General features: G+C 46.0%; 1 protein-coding gene across 13 annotated transcripts in view; it reads left to right on the top strand.

Moving 5' to 3' along the window:
- SRGAP2 (SLIT-ROBO Rho GTPase activating protein 2) overlaps nt 1–25,733 on the top strand; it is a 258,963-nt gene extending 233,230 nt beyond the window's left edge. For 9 of the 13 annotated variants that reach the window (XM_078391856.1, XM_078391855.1, XM_072997265.2 and 6 more), the window contains one exon: nt 24,264–25,733. In XM_078391856.1, the coding sequence (XP_078247982.1) occupies nt 24,264–24,644 (381 nt within the window). In that variant the 3' untranslated portion in view covers nt 24,645–25,733. The remainder of the gene's footprint in view (nt 1–24,263) is intronic. The other 4 variants (XR_013544325.1, XM_078391858.1, XM_072997266.2 and 1 more) reach the window with 1 other exon arrangement.
- Nucleotides 25,734–26,350: the final 617 nt, after the last annotated feature.

Below are 26,350 nucleotides of genomic sequence, written 5' to 3'. Positions count from 1 at the left end.
CAGTGAACTGTGTTGCTGACGCCTTATCAAGAAGACCTGAAGAATGAAGACGGCGAAAGAACATGGACTATGTGTATATAATGCTGATAAAAAGTAAAATGTACCTGGTTTTGAATTTGGTTTGTATTAATAAAGGTAAATTGATGTACTGTATATGGTAAAATGTTTAAATGCATATTTGCTATGGTTAACTTGGAGTGTAAGTATGAGTAAGTATAATATGGTATGTATAACTGTTTTTGTGTATTTTATACAGGTTGTTTTTTGGTGAAAAGCACCTTAGCTTTCCCCCTACAAAACAACTTTTAAAGAGGGGAGGTGTTACATACAGCACTGATGTTACCTGTCTGTCATGGGTTTGGAGGGAAAGTTCCATCCTATGGGGAGTGGAAGGCGGGACATCAGGAGGAGGGGCTGTACTGTATAAATATGTGATGCGTGTGTGGAGAAGCGAAGCAGACGAAGCAGCAGCTGGGAAGAAGGAGTTGGTGTGGGAGTCTGTGTGTCAGACAGGGTACTACTGTGTGTCAGAGTACCAACCTGATAGGTTCAGGTGTCTGTTGGTTAGCCAGAACTGATAGGTTCAGGGTCTGTGCTTTAAGTTAAGGTTCTGGGTGAACCAAACTGTATGCTTGTATGAGTGAGAATAAGCCACGTTACTTTATGTTATTCACCTGATTGTTTTATTTTGCCTGTGTGTATTTAAATAAACCTTATTCTTTTTACTTGTTTAAAAATCCATCCCTGGTCTGTGTGACTTCTTACAGGGAGTGGTTGGTGGCAGCTTAGTGTAACTGTGTGACATATCCCAGTAGGTCTGGGTTTGTCACATTGATTGGTGTCCAGCGGGTGGGATACGACTGGTCCAGTTGTCCAGTGGTCCAGCAAAGCCTTGGCAAGTGTGCCCAGAGCAAGGGGGGTCTAGTCAGGGACAGTCTGAGGCGCGTAGGTAATCTTCTAGGTGTACCTCACGGGGAGGTGCGCTAGTAGAAGAACGTGCCAACTGGGGAGACTTAGATTAAGGTGCTCTGAGGCAGCCTAGTTTTGGCGGGAAAAAGCTGAGGCAAAACTGCGTAGCAACAGTGAGCTAGCTTGCCAGCTGAGAGGCCCAGCAGAGGGGGGTAGGCTCTGACTCGATACTGTTGCAAGTTTAGTGCTGAAGAACAGCAGCAATCTCTAGGGAGAGCTGGTTCTGAGGCAAGAAGGAAAAAAGTGGTCGTTTTATTTTGAGGCTTGACTTTTTAAAGCAGCCTGTTCTGAGGGGGGATTATGCCCTTGACTCGAAGCCAGATAGCAGACATGAGTGAAGTGAAAGACCCCCAAATTGACCAAGGTTCTGAGGATGAATTTGGCTCAGTGCAAGGTGACAGCACAGGAGAGCAGAACCCAGAACTCAGAAAATTGCTCATAGCCCAACAGCATGAACTGAGGATGAGGCAATTTGAAGTGGAGGAAAAGGAAAGGGAAAGGCAATTTGAAAGGGAGGAAAGATTGGAGAGAGAGAGAATGGAATTAGAGAGAGAGAGAGAGAAAATTGCTCTGGAAAAAGAACGGATGGCGTTTGAATTAAAGAGATTGGAACTGATGAACCAGAACAATAATAATAATAGGGATTCTGAGGGAGGCCAACTGTCTAAAGCTGACCTGAAGAAATTCCCTGTGTACCACAAGGGAGATTGTCCTGAGGTGTTCTTTTCCTTAGTGGAAAGAGCGTTTGTGGACTTCTCAGTGAGGGAAACTGAGAAGATGACCATCATGCGGTCTTTAATCAGTGGTAGCCTGGCTGAGGTTTATGCCGAGATGCCTGAGGAACTGATGAAAGATTTTGCAGAGTTTAAAAAACTGGTGTTTGCCAGACATGGGATAAATGCAGAGCAGCTGAGACAAAGATTCAGGTCCCTCACCAAGAAGCCAGAGCAGACTTTTACCCAAGTGGGGGCCCAATTGGTGAGGCTGCTTGAGAAATGGCTATCGCAGGAGGGAACAGAGACCTATGAACAGCTTAAAGATTTGATAGCACTGGAACAGTTCTATTCAGTCCTGCAGGGGGAATTGAAATTCCAGGTGAGGGAAAGGAAACCGAAATCTGTGGCAGCAGCCGCAGAGATCGCAGATTTTATCTCCCAAATAAGAAAGCCCTTGGGTGAGGGGAAATCTGTAGGTAAACCCAAAGAAACCTACAGCAAGTACTCTCAGGGACCAGGGAAAAGCCAGCAAGGGGGAGGGGCCCATGGTGAAGGGAAGCCCTCAGACATGAAACCAAGACCTCAGATTTTGGAGGGAAAACCAAAACAAGATGAGAGAGAATCAAAATACACCAGAAAATGTTATTTTTGTCAGGGAAAGGGTCATCTAATCTCAGAGTGTGAGAAATTGAAGCAGCTAAAAGGAATGGTGCCTCAGAATTCTAGTGGGACCAAGCCAAAAGCTGTGTTCTGTGTCCAGAAAGAGCAAGGCTCAGTGTCACTGAGGGAGCCTGTTGCCATGGCTACTCAGTCTGGAACAGCTACCTCTGCTGATCAGGCTGAGGAAAATGGTCCTCTTGTGGAAGTAAAGCGCTGCTTGCTGGTGAAAACAGATTCTCAGTTGTTTGAGACAGCCGGGGTGGACGTAGGAATACTTGACCGTCAGTATAGGGGGCTGCGGGACACTTGTTCCCAGGTAACCCTGTGCCATCCAGATATTATTCCTAGGGAGTTTATAATCCCAAATGAGAGCATGAAGGTGGCAGGGATTGAGGGGCAGGTAATCTCTCTGCCAGTAGCAGAGGTACCTGTCAACTTTCAAGGCTGGAGGGGAGATTGGCGGCTAGCGATTTCATCGACTCTGCCAGCAGCCGTGCTCGTGGGAAATGACCTGGCTGAACATGTGAAACGGGTGCTAGTGATTACACGCTCACAAGCCACCACAGGGACAGTTCAGGGGGGTAATGATGAGCCAGAGACGGAAGCAGAGGGGAGTTCAGAAGCTGTGGTGGAAACCTTAACCACAGACAGCAGATTTGGACAGGAGCAAAAGGCAGACGCCACTCTCCAAAAGTGTTTTGAACAGGTGACTGACGCCCAGCTAACACCTGAAACCCCAGTGAGATTTCTGGAGAAAAAGGGGATTTTATATAGAGAAACCCTGAGGAATATCTCAAAAGGGGGAGATGGGATCAGAAGTCAGCTGGTGGTACCTGAAAAGTATCGCCCCATGATCTTACAAAGGGGGCACTCTGACATGTTTGCTGCGCACTTAGGAGTGAACAAAACACAGCAGAGAATCACACAGAATTTCTACTGGCCTGACATAGGGAAGCAGATCAGGGAGTTCTGTAAACAATGTGATGTGTGTCAAAGGCAGGGGAATAACCGCGACAGGACCAAAGCAAAGTTGTGCCCTTTGCCTGTGATTGACACTCCGTTCAAATGCATAGGGGTGGATATTGTGGGACCTTTGCCCAAGGCCACAAAGAGGGGGAACAGGTTCATTTTAACAATTGTGGACCATGCCACACGGTATCCTGAAGCCATACCCTTGTCTAACATTGAAACTAACACAGTGGCCGATGCGTTGGTGGGGTATATGTCCAGGATGGGATTTGCCTCAGAGATAATCACAGATTTGGGTGCATCGTTCACATCAAAGCTCATGAAACGCTTATGGCAAATCTGTGGAATTAAGCACAAGGAAACCACTGCTTATCATCCGGAAAGTAATGGGTTAACTGAGAAGTTCAATGGGACTTTAATGCGCATGATTAGGGCTTACTTGGCAGAGAATCCAAACAATTGGGACCAGAAGCTGCAATCCCTTTTGTTTGCTTATCGATCAGTGCCACAAGCCAGTACCGGGTTCAGTCCATTTGAACTTTTATTTGGGAGAAGGGTGAAAGGGCCCCTTGATTTGATCAAGCAAAATTGGGAGCAGATCACCCAGGATGACCCACAAGACGTTGTGACTTACATAGACACCTTGATGAATGACCTAAGGAGAAATCTAGAGCTGGCAGCAGAAAACCTGCAAGCTCAGAAGGTCAGACAGAAAACATGGTATGACCGCAAAGCTAGAGAGAGGCACTTTGACCCAGGGGAGGAAGTGCTTTGGCTTAAGCCCTGCAGAGAGAATAAACTGCAGCTCAAATGGGCAGGACCATATAGGGTCATTTCCAAGATGTCAGACCTGAACTACCTAATAGAGCAGGAGGAGAACCAAGCAAGGAGGGTGGTTCATGTGAATGCCCTAAAACCCTACTACAGAGGGGAACAGAGGGTTTTATTCGCGATAAAAGCAGCTGAGAGTGAGGAAGCGGAATTACCCTTCTGGGAGGGTAGAGGGGAAGTAAAATACAACCCAGAGGAGGTAAAGATCAGTCCTGCACTCACCCAAGACCAGCAGCAAGAACTAAAAATGCTGCTTAGAAAATATCAACAGGTGTTTTCCAACAAGCCGGGGATAGTGAAGGGAGTGATGCATCGGATCCACACAGGGGATGCACCCCCGCAGGCAGTATCCCCATACCGAGTAACGGGACCCTATAGGGACAAGGTGCGGAAGGAGCTGGACGAGATGCTGAGGGAGAACATAATCGTCCCCTCTTCTAGTCCTTGGTCCTCTCCGATAGTCCTTGTGGACAAGCCTGATGGGAGCATTAGGTTTTGTGTTGATTACAGGAAATTAAACCGTGTAACCACTCCTGATGCCTACCCAATGCCCAGGCTAGACAACCTGATTGAAACCATAGGGGGTTGTCGGTTCATCTCATCATTGGACCTGGTAAAGGGATATTGGCAATTAAGAATTGATCCCAGGGATCAAGAAAAGACTGCCTTTTGCAGCCCTTTTGGTCTCTATGAGTTTCGAGTCCTGAGCTTTGGGCTCAGAAATGCACCAGCCACATTCCAAAGGCTGATGGACCAGACCTTGGCAGGGCTCAGTGACTTTACAGTGGCCTACATTGACGACATAGGGATCTTCAGTAATACCTGGGAAGATCACCTGATACACCTGGAGTTAGTGCTGCAGAGGTTAAGTGCAGCAGGGCTAACGGTAAAGGCCAGCAAGTGTCAGCTGGGTAGCCCAGAAATAAAATACTTGGGTCACATGGTAGGGGGAGGAATGATAAAACCCCTGGAGGCCAAAATAGAAGCTGTTCGTGATTGGCCTAGACCCAACACCAAGAAAAAAGTCAAATCATTTCTTGGGTTGGTGGGCTACTACAGAAAGTTCATCCCGAGGTTTAGCGAGATTGCGGCTCCGCTGACCGATCTGACGAGGAAGAAGGCTGATGACCGCATCCCGTGGACCAGCGACTGTGAGGCGGCGTTCCAGAGGTTGAAGGAGGCGTTAATCAACTATCCTGTCCTGCGTGCTCCAGACTTCGACCGGGAGTTCATCATCTACACCGATGCGTCTAACAGCGGGGTAGGAGCAGTTCTGTGCCAGGAGGATGAGAATGGTGACCAGCATCCAGTGTCCTACCTGAGTAGGAAACTTCAAAAAGGTGAGAGACATTTGGCAACCGTGGAGAAGGAGTGTTTGGCCATAGTCTACGCGATCCAGAAGGCCAAGCCTTACATCTGGGGAAGACATTTTATTCTGTGTACTGACCATTCACCATTGCAATGGTTAAAGACTATGAAAACCCACAATAGCAAACTTATGAGGTGGGCTTTAAACCTACAGGACTATGACTTTGAAGTGAAGGTGGTCAGAGGGTCAGTGAACTGTGTTGCTGACGCCTTATCAAGAAGACCTGAAGAATGAAGACGGCGAAAGAACATGGACTATGTGTATATAATGCTGATAAAAAGTAAAATGTACCTGGTTTTGAATTTGGTTTGTATTAATAAAGGTAAATTGATGTACTGTATATGGTAAAATGTTTAAATGCATATTTGCTATGGTTAACTTGGAGTGTAAGTATGAGTAAGTATAATATGGTATGTATAACTGTTTTTGTGTATTTTATACAGGTTGTTTTTTGGTGAAAAGCACCTTAGCTTTCCCCCTACAAAACAACTTTTAAAGAGGGGAGGTGTTACATACAGCACTGATGTTACCTGTCTGTCATGGGTTTGGAGGGAAAGTTCCATCCTATGGGGAGTGGAAGGCGGGACATCAGGAGGAGGGGCTGTACTGTATAAATATGTGATGCGTGTGTGGAGAAGCGAAGCAGACGAAGCAGCAGCTGGGAAGAAGGAGTTGGTGTGGGAGTCTGTGTGTCAGACAGGGTACTACTGTGTGTCAGAGTACCAACCTGATAGGTTCAGGTGTCTGTTGGTTAGCCAGAACTGATAGGTTCAGGGTCTGTGCTTTAAGTTAAGGTTCTGGGTGAACCAAACTGTATGCTTGTATGAGTGAGAATAAGCCACGTTACTTTATGTTATTCACCTGATTGTTTTATTTTGCCTGTGTGTATTTAAATAAACCTTATTCTTTTTACTTGTTTAAAAATCCATCCCTGGTCTGTGTGACTTCTTACAGGGAGTGGTTGGTGGCAGCTTAGTGTAACTGTGTGACATATCCCAGTAGGTCTGGGTTTGTCACATTGATTGGTGTCCAGCGGGTGGGATACGACTGGTCCAGTTGTCCAGTGGTCCAGCAAAGCCTTGGCAAGTGTGCCCAGAGCAAGGGGGGTCTAGTCAGGGACAGTCTGAGGCGCGTAGGTAATCTTCTAGGTGTACCTCACGGGGAGGTGCGCTAGTAGAAGAACGTGCCAACTGGGGAGACTTAGATTAAGGTGCTCTGAGGCAGCCTAGTTTTGGCGGGAAAAAGCTGAGGCAAAACTGCGTAGCAACAGTGAGCTAGCTTGCCAGCTGAGAGGCCCAGCAGAGGGGGGTAGGCTCTGACTCGATACTGTTGCAAGTTTAGTGCTGAAGAACAGCAGCAATCTCTAGGGAGAGCTGGTTCTGAGGCAAGAAGGAAAAAAGTGGTCGTTTTATTTTGAGGCTTGACTTTTTAAAGCAGCCTGTTCTGAGGGGGGATTATGCCCTTGACTCGAAGCCAGATAGCAGACATGAGTGAAGTGAAAGACCCCCAAATTGACCAAGGTTCTGAGGATGAATTTGGCTCAGTGCAAGGTGACAGCACAGGAGAGCAGAACCCAGAACTCAGAAAATTGCTCATAGCCCAACAGCATGAACTGAGGATGAGGCAATTTGAAGTGGAGGAAAAGGAAAGGGAAAGGCAATTTGAAAGGGAGGAAAGATTGGAGAGAGAGAGAATGGAATTAGAGAGAGAGAGAGAGAAAATTGCTCTGGAAAAAGAACGGATGGCGTTTGAATTAAAGAGATTGGAACTGATGAACCAGAACAATAATAATAATAGGGATTCTGAGGGAGGCCAACTGTCTAAAGCTGACCTGAAGAAATTCCCTGTGTACCACAAGGGAGATTGTCCTGAGGTGTTCTTTTCCTTAGTGGAAAGAGCGTTTGTGGACTTCTCAGTGAGGGAAACTGAGAAGATGACCATCATGCGGTCTTTAATCAGTGGTAGCCTGGCTGAGGTTTATGCCGAGATGCCTGAGGAACTGATGAAAGATTTTGCAGAGTTTAAAAAACTGGTGTTTGCCAGACATGGGATAAATGCAGAGCAGCTGAGACAAAGATTCAGGTCCCTCACCAAGAAGCCAGAGCAGACTTTTACCCAAGTGGGGGCCCAATTGGTGAGGCTGCTTGAGAAATGGCTATCGCAGGAGGGAACAGAGACCTATGAACAGCTTAAAGATTTGATAGCACTGGAACAGTTCTATTCAGTCCTGCAGGGGGAATTGAAATTCCAGGTGAGGGAAAGGAAACCGAAATCTGTGGCAGCAGCCGCAGAGATCGCAGATTTTATCTCCCAAATAAGAAAGCCCTTGGGTGAGGGGAAATCTGTAGGTAAACCCAAAGAAACCTACAGCAAGTACTCTCAGGGACCAGGGAAAAGCCAGCAAGGGGGAGGGGCCCATGGTGAAGGGAAGCCCTCAGACATGAAACCAAGACCTCAGATTTTGGAGGGAAAACCAAAACAAGATGAGAGAGAATCAAAATACACCAGAAAATGTTATTTTTGTCAGGGAAAGGGTCATCTAATCTCAGAGTGTGAGAAATTGAAGCAGCTAAAAGGAATGGTGCCTCAGAATTCTAGTGGGACCAAGCCAAAAGCTGTGTTCTGTGTCCAGAAAGAGCAAGGCTCAGTGTCACTGAGGGAGCCTGTTGCCATGGCTACTCAGTCTGGAACAGCTACCTCTGCTGATCAGGCTGAGGAAAATGGTCCTCTTGTGGAAGTAAAGCGCTGCTTGCTGGTGAAAACAGATTCTCAGTTGTTTGAGACAGCCGGGGTGGACGTAGGAATACTTGACCGTCAGTATAGGGGGCTGCGGGACACTTGTTCCCAGGTAACCCTGTGCCATCCAGATATTATTCCTAGGGAGTTTATAATCCCAAATGAGAGCATGAAGGTGGCAGGGATTGAGGGGCAGGTAATCTCTCTGCCAGTAGCAGAGGTACCTGTCAACTTTCAAGGCTGGAGGGGAGATTGGCGGCTAGCGATTTCATCGACTCTGCCAGCAGCCGTGCTCGTGGGAAATGACCTGGCTGAACATGTGAAACGGGTGCTAGTGATTACACGCTCACAAGCCACCACAGGGACAGTTCAGGGGGGTAATGATGAGCCAGAGACGGAAGCAGAGGGGAGTTCAGAAGCTGTGGTGGAAACCTTAACCACAGACAGCAGATTTGGACAGGAGCAAAAGGCAGACGCCACTCTCCAAAAGTGTTTTGAACAGGTGACTGACGCCCAGCTAACACCTGAAACCCCAGTGAGATTTCTGGAGAAAAAGGGGATTTTATATAGAGAAACCCTGAGGAATATCTCAAAAGGGGGAGATGGGATCAGAAGTCAGCTGGTGGTACCTGAAAAGTATCGCCCCATGATCTTACAAAGGGGGCACTCTGACATGTTTGCTGCGCACTTAGGAGTGAACAAAACACAGCAGAGAATCACACAGAATTTCTACTGGCCTGACATAGGGAAGCAGATCAGGGAGTTCTGTAAACAATGTGATGTGTGTCAAAGGCAGGGGAATAACCGCGACAGGACCAAAGCAAAGTTGTGCCCTTTGCCTGTGATTGACACTCCGTTCAAATGCATAGGGGTGGATATTGTGGGACCTTTGCCCAAGGCCACAAAGAGGGGGAACAGGTTCATTTTAACAATTGTGGACCATGCCACACGGTATCCTGAAGCCATACCCTTGTCTAACATTGAAACTAACACAGTGGCCGATGCGTTGGTGGGGTATATGTCCAGGATGGGATTTGCCTCAGAGATAATCACAGATTTGGGTGCATCGTTCACATCAAAGCTCATGAAACGCTTATGGCAAATCTGTGGAATTAAGCACAAGGAAACCACTGCTTATCATCCGGAAAGTAATGGGTTAACTGAGAAGTTCAATGGGACTTTAATGCGCATGATTAGGGCTTACTTGGCAGAGAATCCAAACAATTGGGACCAGAAGCTGCAATCCCTTTTGTTTGCTTATCGATCAGTGCCACAAGCCAGTACCGGGTTCAGTCCATTTGAACTTTTATTTGGGAGAAGGGTGAAAGGGCCCCTTGATTTGATCAAGCAAAATTGGGAGCAGATCACCCAGGATGACCCACAAGACGTTGTGACTTACATAGACACCTTGATGAATGACCTAAGGAGAAATCTAGAGCTGGCAGCAGAAAACCTGCAAGCTCAGAAGGTCAGACAGAAAACATGGTATGACCGCAAAGCTAGAGAGAGGCACTTTGACCCAGGGGAGGAAGTGCTTTGGCTTAAGCCCTGCAGAGAGAATAAACTGCAGCTCAAATGGGCAGGACCATATAGGGTCATTTCCAAGATGTCAGACCTGAACTACCTAATAGAGCAGGAGGAGAACCAAGCAAGGAGGGTGGTTCATGTGAATGCCCTAAAACCCTACTACAGAGGGGAACAGAGGGTTTTATTCGCGATAAAAGCAGCTGAGAGTGAGGAAGCGGAATTACCCTTCTGGGAGGGTAGAGGGGAAGTAAAATACAACCCAGAGGAGGTAAAGATCAGTCCTGCACTCACCCAAGACCAGCAGCAAGAACTAAAAATGCTGCTTAGAAAATATCAACAGGTGTTTTCCAACAAGCCGGGGATAGTGAAGGGAGTGATGCATCGGATCCACACAGGGGATGCACCCCCGCAGGCAGTATCCCCATACCGAGTAACGGGACCCTATAGGGACAAGGTGCGGAAGGAGCTGGACGAGATGCTGAGGGAGAACATAATCGTCCCCTCTTCTAGTCCTTGGTCCTCTCCGATAGTCCTTGTGGACAAGCCTGATGGGAGCATTAGGTTTTGTGTTGATTACAGGAAATTAAACCGTGTAACCACTCCTGATGCCTACCCAATGCCCAGGCTAGACAACCTGATTGAAACCATAGGGGGTTGTCGGTTCATCTCATCATTGGACCTGGTAAAGGGATATTGGCAATTAAGAATTGATCCCAGGGATCAAGAAAAGACTGCCTTTTGCAGCCCTTTTGGTCTCTATGAGTTTCGAGTCCTGAGCTTTGGGCTCAGAAATGCACCAGCCACATTCCAAAGGCTGATGGACCAGACCTTGGCAGGGCTCAGTGACTTTACAGTGGCCTACATTGACGACATAGGGATCTTCAGTAATACCTGGGAAGATCACCTGATACACCTGGAGTTAGTGCTGCAGAGGTTAAGTGCAGCAGGGCTAACGGTAAAGGCCAGCAAGTGTCAGCTGGGTAGCCCAGAAATAAAATACTTGGGTCACATGGTAGGGGGAGGAATGATAAAACCCCTGGAGGCCAAAATAGAAGCTGTTCGTGATTGGCCTAGACCCAACACCAAGAAAAAAGTCAAATCATTTCTTGGGTTGGTGGGCTACTACAGAAAGTTCATCCCGAGGTTTAGCGAGATTGCGGCTCCGCTGACCGATCTGACGAGGAAGAAGGCTGATGACCGCATCCCGTGGACCAGCGACTGTGAGGCGGCGTTCCAGAGGTTGAAGGAGGCGTTAATCAACTATCCTGTCCTGCGTGCTCCAGACTTCGACCGGGAGTTCATCATCTACACCGATGCGTCTAACAGCGGGGTAGGAGCAGTTCTGTGCCAGGAGGATGAGAATGGTGACCAGCATCCAGTGTCCTACCTGAGTAGGAAACTTCAAAAAGGTGAGAGACATTTGGCAACCGTGGAGAAGGAGTGTTTGGCCATAGTCTACGCGATCCAGAAGGCCAAGCCTTACATCTGGGGAAGACATTTTATTCTGTGTACTGACCATTCACCATTGCAATGGTTAAAGACTATGAAAACCCACAATAGCAAACTTATGAGGTGGGCTTTAAACCTACAGGACTATGACTTTGAAGTGAAGGTGGTCAGAGGGTCAGTGAACTGTGTTGCTGACGCCTTATCAAGAAGACCTGAAGAATGAAGACGGCGAAAGAACATGGACTATGTGTATATAATGCTGATAAAAAGTAAAATGTACCTGGTTTTGAATTTGGTTTGTATTAATAAAGGTAAATTGATGTACTGTATATGGTAAAATGTTTAAATGCATATTTGCTATGGTTAACTTGGAGTGTAAGTATGAGTAAGTATAATATGGTATGTATAACTGTTTTTGTGTATTTTATACAGGTTGTTTTTTGGTGAAAAGCACCTTAGCTTTCCCCCTACAAAACAACTTTTAAAGAGGGGAGGTGTTACATACAGCACTGATGTTACCTGTCTGTCATGGGTTTGGAGGGAAAGTTCCATCCTATGGGGAGTGGAAGGCGGGACATCAGGAGGAGGGGCTGTACTGTATAAATATGTGATGCGTGTGTGGAGAAGCGAAGCAGACGAAGCAGCAGCTGGGAAGAAGGAGTTGGTGTGGGAGTCTGTGTGTCAGACAGGGTACTACTGTGTGTCAGAGTACCAACCTGATAGGTTCAGGTGTCTGTTGGTTAGCCAGAACTGATAGGTTCAGGGTCTGTGCTTTAAGTTAAGGTTCTGGGTGAACCAAACTGTATGCTTGTATGAGTGAGAATAAGCCACGTTACTTTATGTTATTCACCTGATTGTTTTATTTTGCCTGTGTGTATTTAAATAAACCTTATTCTTTTTACTTGTTTAAAAATCCATCCCTGGTCTGTGTGACTTCTTACAGGGAGTGGTTGGTGGCAGCTTAGTGTAACTGTGTGACATATCCCAGTAGGTCTGGGTTTGTCACATTGATTGGTGTCCAGCGGGTGGGATACGACTGGTCCAGTTGTCCAGTGGTCCAGCAAAGCCTTGGCAAGTGTGCCCAGAGCAAGGGGGGTCTAGTCAGGGACAGTCTGAGGCGCGTAGGTAATCTTCTAGGTGTACCTCACGGGGAGGTGCGCTAGTAGAAGAACGTGCCAACTGGGGAGACTTAGATTAAGGTGCTCTGAGGCAGCCTAGTTTTGGCGGGAAAAAGCTGAGGCAAAACTGCGTAGCAACAGTGAGCTAGCTTGCCAGCTGAGAGGCCCAGCAGAGGGGGGTAGGCTCTGACTCGATACTGTTGCAAGTTTAGTGCTGAAGAACAGCAGCAATCTCTAGGGAGAGCTGGTTCTGAGGCAAGAAGGAAAAAAGTGGTCGTTTTATTTTGAGGCTTGACTTTTTAAAGCAGCCTGTTCTGAGGGGGGATTATGCCCTTGACTCGAAGCCAGATAGCAGACATGAGTGAAGTGAAAGACCCCCAAATTGACCAAGGTTCTGAGGATGAATTTGGCTCAGTGCAAGGTGACAGCACAGGAGAGCAGAACCCAGAACTCAGAAAATTGCTCATAGCCCAACAGCATGAACTGAGGATGAGGCAATTTGAAGTGGAGGAAAAGGAAAGGGAAAGGCAATTTGAAAGGGAGGAAAGATTGGAGAGAGAGAGAATGGAATTAGAGAGAGAGAGAGAGAAAATTGCTCTGGAAAAAGAACGGATGGCGTTTGAATTAAAGAGATTGGAACTGATGAACCAGAACAATAATAATAATAGGGATTCTGAGGGAGGCCAACTGTCTAAAGCTGACCTGAAGAAATTCCCTGTGTACCACAAGGGAGATTGTCCTGAGGTGTTCTTTTCCTTAGTGGAAAGAGCGTTTGTGGACTTCTCAGTGAGGGAAACTGAGAAGATGACCATCATGCGGTCTTTAATCAGTGGTAGCCTGGCTGAGGTTTATGCCGAGATGCCTGAGGAACTGATGAAAGATTTTGCAGAGTTTAAAAAACTGGTGTTTGCCAGACATGGGATAAATGCAGAGCAGCTGAGACAAAGATTCAGGTCCCTCACCAAGAAGCCAGAGCAGACTTTTACCCAAGTGGGGGCCCAATTGGTGAGGCTGCTTGAGAAATGGCTATCGCAGGAGGGAACAGAGACCTATGAACAGCTTAAAGATTTGATAGCACTGGAACAGTTCTATTCAGTCCTGCAGGGGGAATTGAAATTCCAGGTGAGGGAAAGGAAACCGAAATCTGTGGCAGCAGCCGCAGAGATCGCAGATTTTATCTCCCAAATAAGAAAGCCCTTGGGTGAGGGGAAATCTGTAGGTAAACCCAAAGAAACCTACAGCAAGTACTCTCAGGGACCAGGGAAAAGCCAGCAAGGGGGAGGGGCCCATGGTGAAGGGAAGCCCTCAGACATGAAACCAAGACCTCAGATTTTGGAGGGAAAACCAAAACAAGATGAGAGAGAATCAAAATACACCAGAAAATGTTATTTTTGTCAGGGAAAGGGTCATCTAATCTCAGAGTGTGAGAAATTGAAGCAGCTAAAAGGAATGGTGCCTCAGAATTCTAGTGGGACCAAGCCAAAAGCTGTGTTCTGTGTCCAGAAAGAGCAAGGCTCAGTGTCACTGAGGGAGCCTGTTGCCATGGCTACTCAGTCTGGAACAGCTACCTCTGCTGATCAGGCTGAGGAAAATGGTCCTCTTGTGGAAGTAAAGCGCTGCTTGCTGGTGAAAACAGATTCTCAGTTGTTTGAGACAGCCGGGGTGGACGTAGGAATACTTGACCGTCAGTATAGGGGGCTGCGGGACACTTGTTCCCAGGTAACCCTGTGCCATCCAGATATTATTCCTAGGGAGTTTATAATCCCAAATGAGAGCATGAAGGTGGCAGGGATTGAGGGGCAGGTAATCTCTCTGCCAGTAGCAGAGGTACCTGTCAACTTTCAAGGCTGGAGGGGAGATTGGCGGCTAGCGATTTCATCGACTCTGCCAGCAGCCGTGCTCGTGGGAAATGACCTGGCTGAACATGTGAAACGGGTGCTAGTGATTACACGCTCACAAGCCACCACAGGGACAGTTCAGGGGGGTAATGATGAGCCAGAGACGGAAGCAGAGGGGAGTTCAGAAGCTGTGGTGGAAACCTTAACCACAGACAGCAGATTTGGACAGGAGCAAAAGGCAGACGCCACTCTCCAAAAGTGTTTTGAACAGGTGACTGACGCCCAGCTAACACCTGAAACCCCAGTGAGATTTCTGGAGAAAAAGGGGATTTTATATAGAGAAACCCTGAGGAATATCTCAAAAGGGGGAGATGGGATCAGAAGTCAGCTGGTGGTACCTGAAAAGTATCGCCCCATGATCTTACAAAGGGGGCACTCTGACATGTTTGCTGCGCACTTAGGAGTGAACAAAACACAGCAGAGAATCACACAGAATTTCTACTGGCCTGACATAGGGAAGCAGATCAGGGAGTTCTGTAAACAATGTGATGTGTGTCAAAGGCAGGGGAATAACCGCGACAGGACCAAAGCAAAGTTGTGCCCTTTGCCTGTGATTGACACTCCGTTCAAATGCATAGGGGTGGATATTGTGGGACCTTTGCCCAAGGCCACAAAGAGGGGGAACAGGTTCATTTTAACAATTGTGGACCATGCCACACGGTATCCTGAAGCCATACCCTTGTCTAACATTGAAACTAACACAGTGGCCGATGCGTTGGTGGGGTATATGTCCAGGATGGGATTTGCCTCAGAGATAATCACAGATTTGGGTGCATCGTTCACATCAAAGCTCATGAAACGCTTATGGCAAATCTGTGGAATTAAGCACAAGGAAACCACTGCTTATCATCCGGAAAGTAATGGGTTAACTGAGAAGTTCAATGGGACTTTAATGCGCATGATTAGGGCTTACTTGGCAGAGAATCCAAACAATTGGGACCAGAAGCTGCAATCCCTTTTGTTTGCTTATCGATCAGTGCCACAAGCCAGTACCGGGTTCAGTCCATTTGAACTTTTATTTGGGAGAAGGGTGAAAGGGCCCCTTGATTTGATCAAGCAAAATTGGGAGCAGATCACCCAGGATGACCCACAAGACGTTGTGACTTACATAGACACCTTGATGAATGACCTAAGGAGAAATCTAGAGCTGGCAGCAGAAAACCTGCAAGCTCAGAAGGTCAGACAGAAAACATGGTATGACCGCAAAGCTAGAGAGAGGCACTTTGACCCAGGGGAGGAAGTGCTTTGGCTTAAGCCCTGCAGAGAGAATAAACTGCAGCTCAAATGGGCAGGACCATATAGGGTCATTTCCAAGATGTCAGACCTGAACTACCTAATAGAGCAGGAGGAGAACCAAGCAAGGAGGGTGGTTCATGTGAATGCCCTAAAACCCTACTACAGAGGGGAACAGAGGGTTTTATTCGCGATAAAAGCAGCTGAGAGTGAGGAAGCGGAATTACCCTTCTGGGAGGGTAGAGGGGAAGTAAAATACAACCCAGAGGAGGTAAAGATCAGTCCTGCACTCACCCAAGACCAGCAGCAAGAACTAAAAATGCTGCTTAGAAAATATCAACAGGTGTTTTCCAACAAGCCGGGGATAGTGAAGGGAGTGATGCATCGGATCCACACAGGGGATGCACCCCCGCAGGCAGTATCCCCATACCGAGTAACGGGACCCTATAGGGACAAGGTGCGGAAGGAGCTGGACGAGATGCTGAGGGAGAACATAATCGTCCCCTCTTCTAGTCCTTGGTCCTCTCCGATAGTCCTTGTGGACAAGCCTGATGGGAGCATTAGGTTTTGTGTTGATTACAGGAAATTAAACCGTGTAACCACTCCTGATGCCTACCCAATGCCCAGGCTAGACAACCTGATTGAAACCATAGGGGGTTGTCGGTTCATCTCATCATTGGACCTGGTAAAGGGATATTGGCAATTAAGAATTGATCCCAGGGATCAAGAAAAGACTGCCTTTTGCAGCCCTTTTGGTCTCTATGAGTTTCGAGTCCTGAGCTTTGGGCTCAGAAATGCACCAGCCACATTCCAAAGGCTGATGGACCAGACCTTGGCAGGGCTCAGTGACTTTACAGTGGCCTACATTGACGACATAGGGATCTTCAGTAATACCTGGGAAGATCACCTGATACACCTGGAGTTAGTGCTGCAGAGGTTAAGTGCAGCAGGGCTAACGGTAAAGGCCAGCAAGTGTCAGCTGGGTAGCCCAGAAATAAAATACTTGGGTCACATGGTAGGGGGAGGAATGATAAAACCCCTGGAGGCCAAAATAGAAGCTGTTCGTGATTGGCCTAGACCCAACACCAAGAAAAAAGTCAAATCATTTCTTGGGTTGGTGGGCTACTACAGAAAGTTCATCCCGAGGTTTAGCGAGATTGCGGCTCCGCTGACCGATCTGACGAGGAAGAAGGCTGATGACCGCATCCCGTGGACCAGCGACTGTGAGGCGGCGTTCCAGAGGTTGAAGGAGGCGTTAATCAACTATCCTGTCCTGCGTGCTCCAGACTTCGACCGGGAGTTCATCATCTACACCGATGCGTCTAACAGCGGGGTAGGAGCAGTTCTGTGCCAGGAGGATGAGAATGGTGACCAGCATCCAGTGTCCTACCTGAGTAGGAAACTTCAAAAAGGTGAGAGACATTTGGCAACCGTGGAGAAGGAGTGTTTGGCCATAGTCTACGCGATCCAGAAGGCCAAGCCTTACATCTGGGGAAGACATTTTATTCTGTGTACTGACCATTCACCATTGCAATGGTTAAAGACTATGAAAACCCACAATAGCAAACTTATGAGGTGGGCTTTAAACCTACAGGACTATGACTTTGAAGTGAAGGTGGTCAGAGGGTCAGTGAACTGTGTTGCTGACGCCTTATCAAGAAGACCTGAAGAATGAAGACGGCGAAAGAACATGGACTATGTGTATATAATGCTGATAAAAAGTAAAATGTACCTGGTTTTGAATTTGGTTTGTATTAATAAAGGTAAATTGATGTACTGTATATGGTAAAATGTTTAAATGCATATTTGCTATGGTTAACTTGGAGTGTAAGTATGAGTAAGTATAATATGGTATGTATAACTGTTTTTGTGTATTTTATACAGGTTGTTTTTTGGTGAAAAGCACCTTAGCTTTCCCCCTACAAAACAACTTTTAAAGAGGGGAGGTGTTACATACAGCACTGATGTTACCTGTCTGTCATGGGTTTGGAGGGAAAGTTCCATCCTATGGGGAGTGGAAGGCGGGACATCAGGAGGAGGGGCTGTACTGTATAAATATGTGATGCGTGTGTGGAGAAGCGAAGCAGACGAAGCAGCAGCTGGGAAGAAGGAGTTGGTGTGGGAGTCTGTGTGTCAGACAGGGTACTACTGTGTGTCAGAGTACCAACCTGATAGGTTCAGGTGTCTGTTGGTTAGCCAGAACTGATAGGTTCAGGGTCTGTGCTTTAAGTTAAGGTTCTGGGTGAACCAAACTGTATGCTTGTATGAGTGAGAATAAGCCACGTTACTTTATGTTATTCACCTGATTGTTTTATTTTGCCTGTGTGTATTTAAATAAACCTTATTCTTTTTACTTGTTTAAAAATCCATCCCTGGTCTGTGTGACTTCTTACAGGGAGTGGTTGGTGGCAGCTTAGTGTAACTGTGTGACATATCCCAGTAGGTCTGGGTTTGTCACACCGACCTCATCAATATCCATTCACAAGCTGTTTCTCTTGCCAAGTATCAGAGGATTGCAGCGCGACACTCTGCTGAGGCCGCTTCTCTTTGGTCACCTTTATTTCTATTCGACGCCATGCCTGGCTCAAATCCTCCACAATCTCTGATGACACCAAGTCAAGAATTGAGGACTTGCCTTTTGATGGTGCCGGCCTGTTCAACTCCACGACCAACAACGCTATGGAATACTTCCATAAGAAGCGCAAAACTGCGCGCTCTTATTCTGCCCAGCCGTCTTCCTACTATCAACAGCCCTTCTACCGTTCGGGCCGGTTTCATCCTAAGCAATATCAAAATCAAAGGTTCCAACCTTATAGACAGTATCGCCCCCAGCAAACCGACAGGTCCTTACCTGCCCCCCCCCAGCCTCTGATGGCATCGTACCAGCCACAAACCCTGCCTTGGCAGCGTCAACAAAAGGACAACAAAAGGGTAAGCAATATTGACAACTACCTATACCTCCCTTGTCTGACATTCCTCTCTATTCATTGAAATGTACCAGACTGGCCCCATTTTTCCATTGTTGGCAATCCATTACCTCAGATAAATAGGTTTTATCCATCATAGCATCTGGCTACCTCATAGAATTCTCCGAACTACCTCCGTTGGGGTTCATTCGATACACCCCCTACTCTTCTGCTTTGCAGGACGAGGTTACCAAACTTCTCCAGAAACATGCCATTTTCCCAGTCCCTACTTCGGACTTTACTGTTCCTAAGAAAGATGGAGGCCTCCGCCCCATCCTTGATCTTACTCATGTCAACCGTTTCATATCTCCCCACAAATTCTGCATGCTTACACTGGACTCTATTATCCCTTTGCTTTCCCAGGGAGACTGGTTCATAATCATCGATCTGCAGGACGCCTATTTCCACATCTCCATTCACCCGGACCATCAAAAATTCCTCCAGTTTCATTTCAACAGCACTGCCTTCCAATTTTGTGCCCTCCCGTTTAGGCTCTCCACCACCCCCGGTCTTTCACCAAGTGCATGGCACCGGTAGCTGCCTTCCTCCGCCTGCAGGGAGTAAATATTTATCCCTACATCGACGACTGGTTGATAGCGGCAACATCGTATCACGACGCCATAAGAGCACGAGACGTAACCCTCCATACGCTTCACAGTCTCGGTCTCAAAATCAACCTCGAAAAATTGCACTTGATCCCGAAGCAGACAGCCAGGTTCATAGGCATGGAGGTAGACTCCCTCCATGCAAGAGCTTTCCTGCCTCCAGACAGGATCAGGAAAATCCAAAAAGCTGTCCGCCTCCGTTTCGGCACATCACGCCCAACACCTCCTGGGACTCATGGCATCAACGACGGCCATCATCCAGCACACCAGGCTCAAGATGAGATCCATGCAGGCATGGTTCCTTTCCCTATTCAATCCGCTTACACACCCTCCATCTGCTCTGTTGCGGGTGACACCAGAACTAGCCTCCCAGCTCGACTGGTGGACTCGCCCAGACAACCTTCTCATCGACAGGCCTTTCTCGCCTCTCAGACCTTCCATACAGGTCACAACCGAAGCCAGCCCCACGGGGTGGGACGCCCACTGCCTTCAGCACACAGTCCACGGATTCTGGTCAAAACAAGAACTGTCACTTCACATAAACCATCTAGAACTGTTGGCAATCATCAAAGCGTTCCACGCCTTTCTTCCCCTCATCCGAGGACAAGTAGTGCAGTTGGCAACAGACAACACCACTGCACTCTTTTATGTCAACAAGCAAGGAGGTACCCACTCCCCTTCTCTGCTATACCTAGCTGTCGACCTCTGGGAGTGGTGCTATTCCCATCATGTTTTCCCTATTGCCGTCCACATTTCCACTGACGACAACAGCTTGGCAGATCAGCTCAGTCGACTACCGACGAGAACGCACGAATGGACTCTGAACGAGGTCATATTCCAGCGGCTGTGCCGACGATGGGCCACGCCCTCAATAGACCTCTTTGCAGCCGATGCCAACAAGAAATGTCCCCGGTTCTGCTCCAGGGCAGGACGGGACAGCAACTCTCTGGGAGACGCATTCCTGATGGACTGGTCCCAAGATCTCCTTTATGTATTTCCCCCTCTGCCTCTACTCCAGAGGGTAATCGTCCGTCTCCGACAGGAAGGGGCCAACACAATTCTGATGGCCCCATATTGGCCCCGCCAACCATGGTTCACTCACCTGGTCTCGATGTCATCGGATATGCTCCGCCTTCCTCTCCGCCCAGATCTCCTCTCACTCGACCATGGCCTCGTTCTTCACCCAGACATCGCCTCTCTCAGTCTTGCGGCATGGAGGATACTCCCGACATGATGCAGGTTCTCCTTCAAGCTCGTAAACCTTCCACTACTCTCCTATACGAAAACAAATGGAAGTCTTTTCTGAAATATACTCATGGCGATAACTTACCTGCTATACCTTTTTCTCTGAAGACTCTGCTCGCCTATCTCTTGCATCTCTTCAGTTTCAGCCTTTCCCAGTCTACGTTGAAGGTCTACCTTCCAGCCATTATGGCTCACCAGCCGGACAATTCTCCCTCCTCCAAGTTGTTTTCTCACCCAACTGTCAAGAAGTTCCTTAAAGGGCTCAACAATATTTGCCCTCCTTAACAACGTATCACCCCTCAGTTGTCACCAGCTCGTTCTTAACGCTTTGATGCGGCTTCCGTTTGAGCCTATAGCTTCCATCGATCTCAAATTCCTGACCCTGAAATCGGCCTTCCTTGTTGCAATCACGTGAGCCAAACGAGCTAGTGAGCTTGCCGCTCTTCGAGCCGACCCTCCCTTTATCCAGTTTCACCCTGATAAAGTGACTCTTTACTTTGATGTTTTTTTCCCCGAAGGTGGTCTCCGATTTCCACGTCAACCAACCCATCATACCACCCTGCTTCTTCAAGTCTCCTTCATCACCCCTAGAACATATGCTCCATAATCTCGATGTCAGACGTGCCCTGGCTTTCTACGTCAAAAGGACAAAAACCTTTAGAAAATCCAACAAACTTTTTCTCTGCTTTCACGGCCCAAACAAAGGGGCCCCAGCCTTCTCTCAATCCATAGCACCGTTGGATTGTGCAGACTATCTCCCTTGCTTACAGCTTGTCGGGGAAACCCCCTCCAGAACATTTGACAGCTCATTCCACCAGGGCGCTGTCCACCTCTACTGCCTTCCAACGTGGCACTGAGGTTCCTGACATCTGTCGTGCTGCTACGTGGTTCACACCGTCCACGTTTGTCAAGCACTACCGCCTGGATGTCAGAGCACGCCAAGATGCTGCATTTGGCAGAGCTGTCCTATCATCCTTCTTACCATGACGACCCACCAACCGGTAAGTGCAGCTTGCTAGTCACCCATATGTGTGCATTCACAGAGGCCATGAAAAAGAAAAAGAGGTTACTTACCTGTAACCATAGTTCTTTGAGTGGTCCTCTGTGAATTCACACAACCTGTCCATCCTTCCCCTCTATCCGTCACGGTTGGTTATATAATTAATTAATTCTTTCCTTCATACCCGGCGGATAAAGTTCAGGAACTGGGGAAGATGGTGGGTGGGAGGAGCATATACCTCGTGGAGGATCACACCATAAAATTGTTACTTTTAGCTCTAGAATCTTCCGAGAGAGTCAGCGCAGGCACAGACAATGCCCATATGTGTGAATTCACAGAGGACCACTCAGAGAACTATGGTTACAGGTAAGTAACCTCTTTTTAGTCTGTCTTAGCTCGTTGACAGAAATCAAGGGAAGTAAGAAAGGGAGAAGTAAGCAAGATATAGTAGCATAGATTTGTTTTAGTGGGAGATTTTGTGGATCAAAATTCACTTCTTTAGAAATCTAAAGAAGTAGATTTTAATCTATAAAAGTTCAGAATGAAGTGAATCTGTCAGTCTCTAAACTGCTACAAACGTGTTGCGCCAGGGAATTTTTTTTCATGTACAACAATCTTTGTTGTTGTTTAGTCATTAAGTCATGTCTGACTTTTTGTGACCCCATGGACCACAGCACGCCAGGCCCTCCTGTCTGTACTTGCCCCTTTTTTCTTCTTCTTTAGAACATCAGAAAAATGGCAGGTCAACACTTCCAAGCCTGGTCTTGGAAATACGTAGAAAAAACATGCAGATCTCAGCTACTCCACAATGTAATATCATCTCCAAGGCAGTGGGAGGGGCATAACCTAAACAAACATGGAAATAAAGGCTTTCCAGTAAGTCTACTTTGGTCCAGCTTTTGATATTAAGATACTGCTTTGAGCAGAACATAAACAGCTCATATGGCTTTGGACTGCAAACCATCATGTGCCGTTAACTTAGCTGTTTTGAGAATGTCATGGGATCGATTCTGATGTTTCTATATGTGAATTCTTTGGCACTACAAAATCAATTAGTAGAAATTACCAACTCCTAAAATGATGGCTGGTTTTCAGAAGTATTCCAAGTAACTTGGAAAATACTTCTTCCATACATCTTCCCCTGTAGCCCAACTATAATATTACTTTATTTTATTATTACGGTCAAAGGCCAGCAAGACTGGAAGAATATAAAATAAATACAACTTCATAAAACTAAGCAGAATTATACATTCTTCGATTAAAATCATGATAAATCAACCCCTTCTTTCAAATTCATAACATCATAATCAGCTAAGCTGACTCTATATCAAACTATAATATCTATCACAACCCTCTTCTGCAGGGGGGGGGCTGTGGTTAGTTTAGTTTTTTTTTTCCTTGTATGCAGAAATTACCTATGGATCACATTTCCTTGATGGCTATTTACAGTGCCTTGAATGGCATATATCTATCTCTGTTGTCTTTCAGTTAAATTCTCCTTTTATCCACTCATCTTCCCTATCAGTGTTGTTCATTGTTTCCATGGGAGAATATGATCAATAAGAGAGAAAAGGGTTGCATTAAATTACAGCTTCCCTTTCATGTCCTCTCAGGTATTGTTTCAAAAACTATGAGATACTTGTCTTCAGTTTGACACCGATGTCTGGAAGAGATCTGTATTTTGCTTTAAAATCTTTCCAGACTGCAGTCAGAGGCATTGGGTTACTGTTTTTAGTTCTTTCTCCTCCTCACTGACGGATTTACCTCCCTGTATGCCTTCAAATGCCTATGAGAAAACCAAGATGCTAGAAGCCAAGCTATGAGTCATGGAAAACCTAAATCATTTTTACTCTCTAAGAACCCAATTACCCCACTCAAGGCTGCATCTGCAGCTGAAATATTAAATAAACTTATAAGCAAGAGTTTTTAAAGACAGAACAAAAATACTGCCTTGGTGTTTGCTTCTACTTATCTCTTTCCTTCTCTTCCTTCATGAGAGGAGAGAAAAGTGTCACATTTACATACATCTGGATTTTTAAAATACCATAAAACAGTAAATGCTTTCAGTGAGATGCCAGTATGTGCCAATGCACTTACAGTTTGAGGGAGGAGAATCATTAATTAGGCATGTAATTAATGGCTTACATTCATTTCCATTCTTTTGATGAACCTTAGCATTCTTAATGATCATCCCTGTATACAAAAACATGGTTAAGAAAGAACAGATTATTATCTATCAAAATGTTTTTGCATTATCTACTAGCCATGAAATCAAGAAGAGAGATAGGAAAAAGATGTTATCAGCCAACACTTCCAGCTTTACAAAACCCTCTCTTTAATATATATCTTATGCCATGCATGCCTCCCACAGCCATACTAGATTGAATGTTTTAATAACTAAATCTAAGGTCAGAATAAAATCACGGAGGCTACTGATTTGCTTAAAACGAGTTTCAAAGATTAAAAGAGAATGTAACAGTGATGTTCATGAAATGAGGACAATACAGTTCCAGCCTATCCGTGTAGAATATTTATTTGTAACATTTATGTCCTGCCTTTCCAGTGAGCTAAAGGGGAACATACATGACTCTCCTCCTCCCTCTTTATGTGCACAATAATTGTGTGAGGTAGATCAAGTTAAAAGATAATGATTGGACCTATAAACCTTGTGTGAAGGTTTATAGTGTCTGCCCTTGGAAAGGCAGAGTTTTCAAGGGGGATGAGTGTACTTTCAATCTCAGTGGGTTAGCAATATACTGCTCTTTGGATGACATAGATTCATATCTTGCCTGTCTTACTTTATAAGGTAAGGATGATGGTGGAACTTGTCATGCCAAGAGGAGCAAAGTTGGCTCAGTGTTGGCCTTCTAGTCTAGCAGTGTCTGTCGTAACGTAATATTTTCTTGTCACCATACAGAACTTGTTAGGCTAGTTTCGACTCCTGTAAGCTTTTGTGACTTTTCTGTTTGCAGGATATTGAAGCTACTATGAACTCTGCTCTGAATGAGCTGCGGGAGCTGGAAAGGCAAAGCAATGTAAAACACACACCAGACGTTGTCCTTGACACCTTGGAGCCATTGAAAACCTCCCCAGTTGTGGCACCCACCTCAGAGCCATCCAGTCCATTGCATACTCAAATCCTCAAGGACTCTGAACCAGCTTTCCAGCGGAGTGCAAGCACAGCAAGTGACATTCCCTGCACCTTCAGACCAGCAAAGTCTGTCAAAATGGCTGCCCACGTCAAACCTCCAGCAACCAGGCCAAAGCCTGTGATTTTCCCCAAAACAAATACCACAAGTCCTGCAGTTGCCTCAGCATCTCAGCAGTCTACTGACAAGTCCTGTACTGTTTGAACTTGAAATTCTACTGTGAATATAGCATTTTTGTTTTGGGCAAGGGGAACCTCTTTAGGGGACATTCAAATGTCTGTTTAATTAGTATTGGACTTTTGCTGAAGATTAGTTTGTAAGTTACTGTTGCCAAGGATTTGCCCAGCAGGAAAGCTCCAGTTAATTAAGCCTCATTTTGTACCTCCATCAGTGATACTAGGGCACCACAAGTCTCTGTAGGCTGAGACATGGCAAGTTTTATATAGGGTCACTGTGAAATCAGTGTGGAAAAGACAGAACTGTTTAGTCTGTTGCTGGTAACTAGTCAATGCCTTGTTCAAGTGTCTTGTCACTAAGAAAAACTGTTAGTGTTCTTGTATTTTGGAGGCTGATAGAAATGACGTCTATGCTTCAACCACTACAAGGAAACAATACATATAGTTGAATCATGGATGTTTTTGATCCCACTGATTTAGGTGGTTGTGCCTCTAACTTATTTTTGTGCATTATTTCAGTACCCAGTGGTGCCACAAGGTCTGTTTAGTTCTCAATACAGCTTATCCTCTTTGAGGGATATATGTTTTCAAACCTAAGCAGCTTTCTGTCCTAGGTTCAGAATCCATAATGCCATACGAACATAGTCTTAGTTTAATATAGGCATACTATAAATACTTATGAACATATTCATTTAAAGTGGAGTATGACTACTTAACACATAAAGCAGAAAAACAAAATGTGCTTATATATTGCCTCATAGCACTTAAAGCACTCACTGGGCCATTTATAATTTAATTATGCAAGCTACACATTGCCCCCCAAGCAAGTTGGGTACTGAATTTCCTGACCTTGGAAGAATGGAAGACTAGGTCAGCCTTGAGCCGGCTACCTGAATCTGTTGGAATCGAATGCAGGTCATGGGCAGAGTTTTGACTGCAATACTGCAGTTTAACCACTGCATCACTCCTTATTTATACCTTTGCTTGGTGCTTCCATAATGAAAAATAGCCTTAGTGCTTTGACATGAGATTTTTAAATTACTTGGCTAGAAAGATTCCTGTGCCCTTTCATAGCAACTTGGGAGACAAAATTAAAAATTCTGTTAAATTTTGAAAACCGGCTACTGTTCATTCACTCTCTTTCAAGTGGCATGTTTTCCATAAATGTTCATCTAGTAGGCTGTGCATTGACCTCCCTATGTTTTTGACTAGAACTGCCATTGTTCCCAGTCATTACTCATGCACTCGGGTGGCACTGGAAGGTTGTAGCCTAAAACAGCTGGATTGCTCACCCCAAAAAATGAGATGAGTTCAAAGCCAGTCCCACTAGTTCAGACCTATTTGAAAATCTAGGTCTTAGTTAGAGAATTGGCCCTGTCTTCTTTCTCTGCCACCCACCTGCCTTCTCCCCCTTATGGCTCATTCTGCTGTGCGCTAGTGGTAAGGTGGCATATGGCAATTAAAATAAAAGCTGTGTGGGACATGGACACAGTTCAGTATGCAGCTTATTTCTGTGATAGATTACCATGCCATCAAGTACTCTACTGATAGTCAAATGAATTATCTTAGTGCCTAATATTTTTAATGATGAATTATAGGATTGTTCAAAGTTCCAACAGACAGTATAGAATGGAAATGTATTTTTCAAGATGATAACCATCTTAAAAAGAAGAAAATGCACACTTCAAAAGCAGCAGGGAGTTACCACCACCAACTAAAAGGACTTTGAGTTAG

This window comes from Pogona vitticeps, chromosome 4 (genome assembly GCF_051106095.1).
Source record: "Pogona vitticeps strain Pit_001003342236 chromosome 4, PviZW2.1, whole genome shotgun sequence".
NCBI classification, from domain to species: Eukaryota; Metazoa; Chordata; class Lepidosauria; order Squamata; family Agamidae; genus Pogona; species Pogona vitticeps.
The sequence above is the reverse complement of the archived record's forward strand: the minus strand, read 5'-3'. Positions and strand labels throughout refer to the sequence as shown.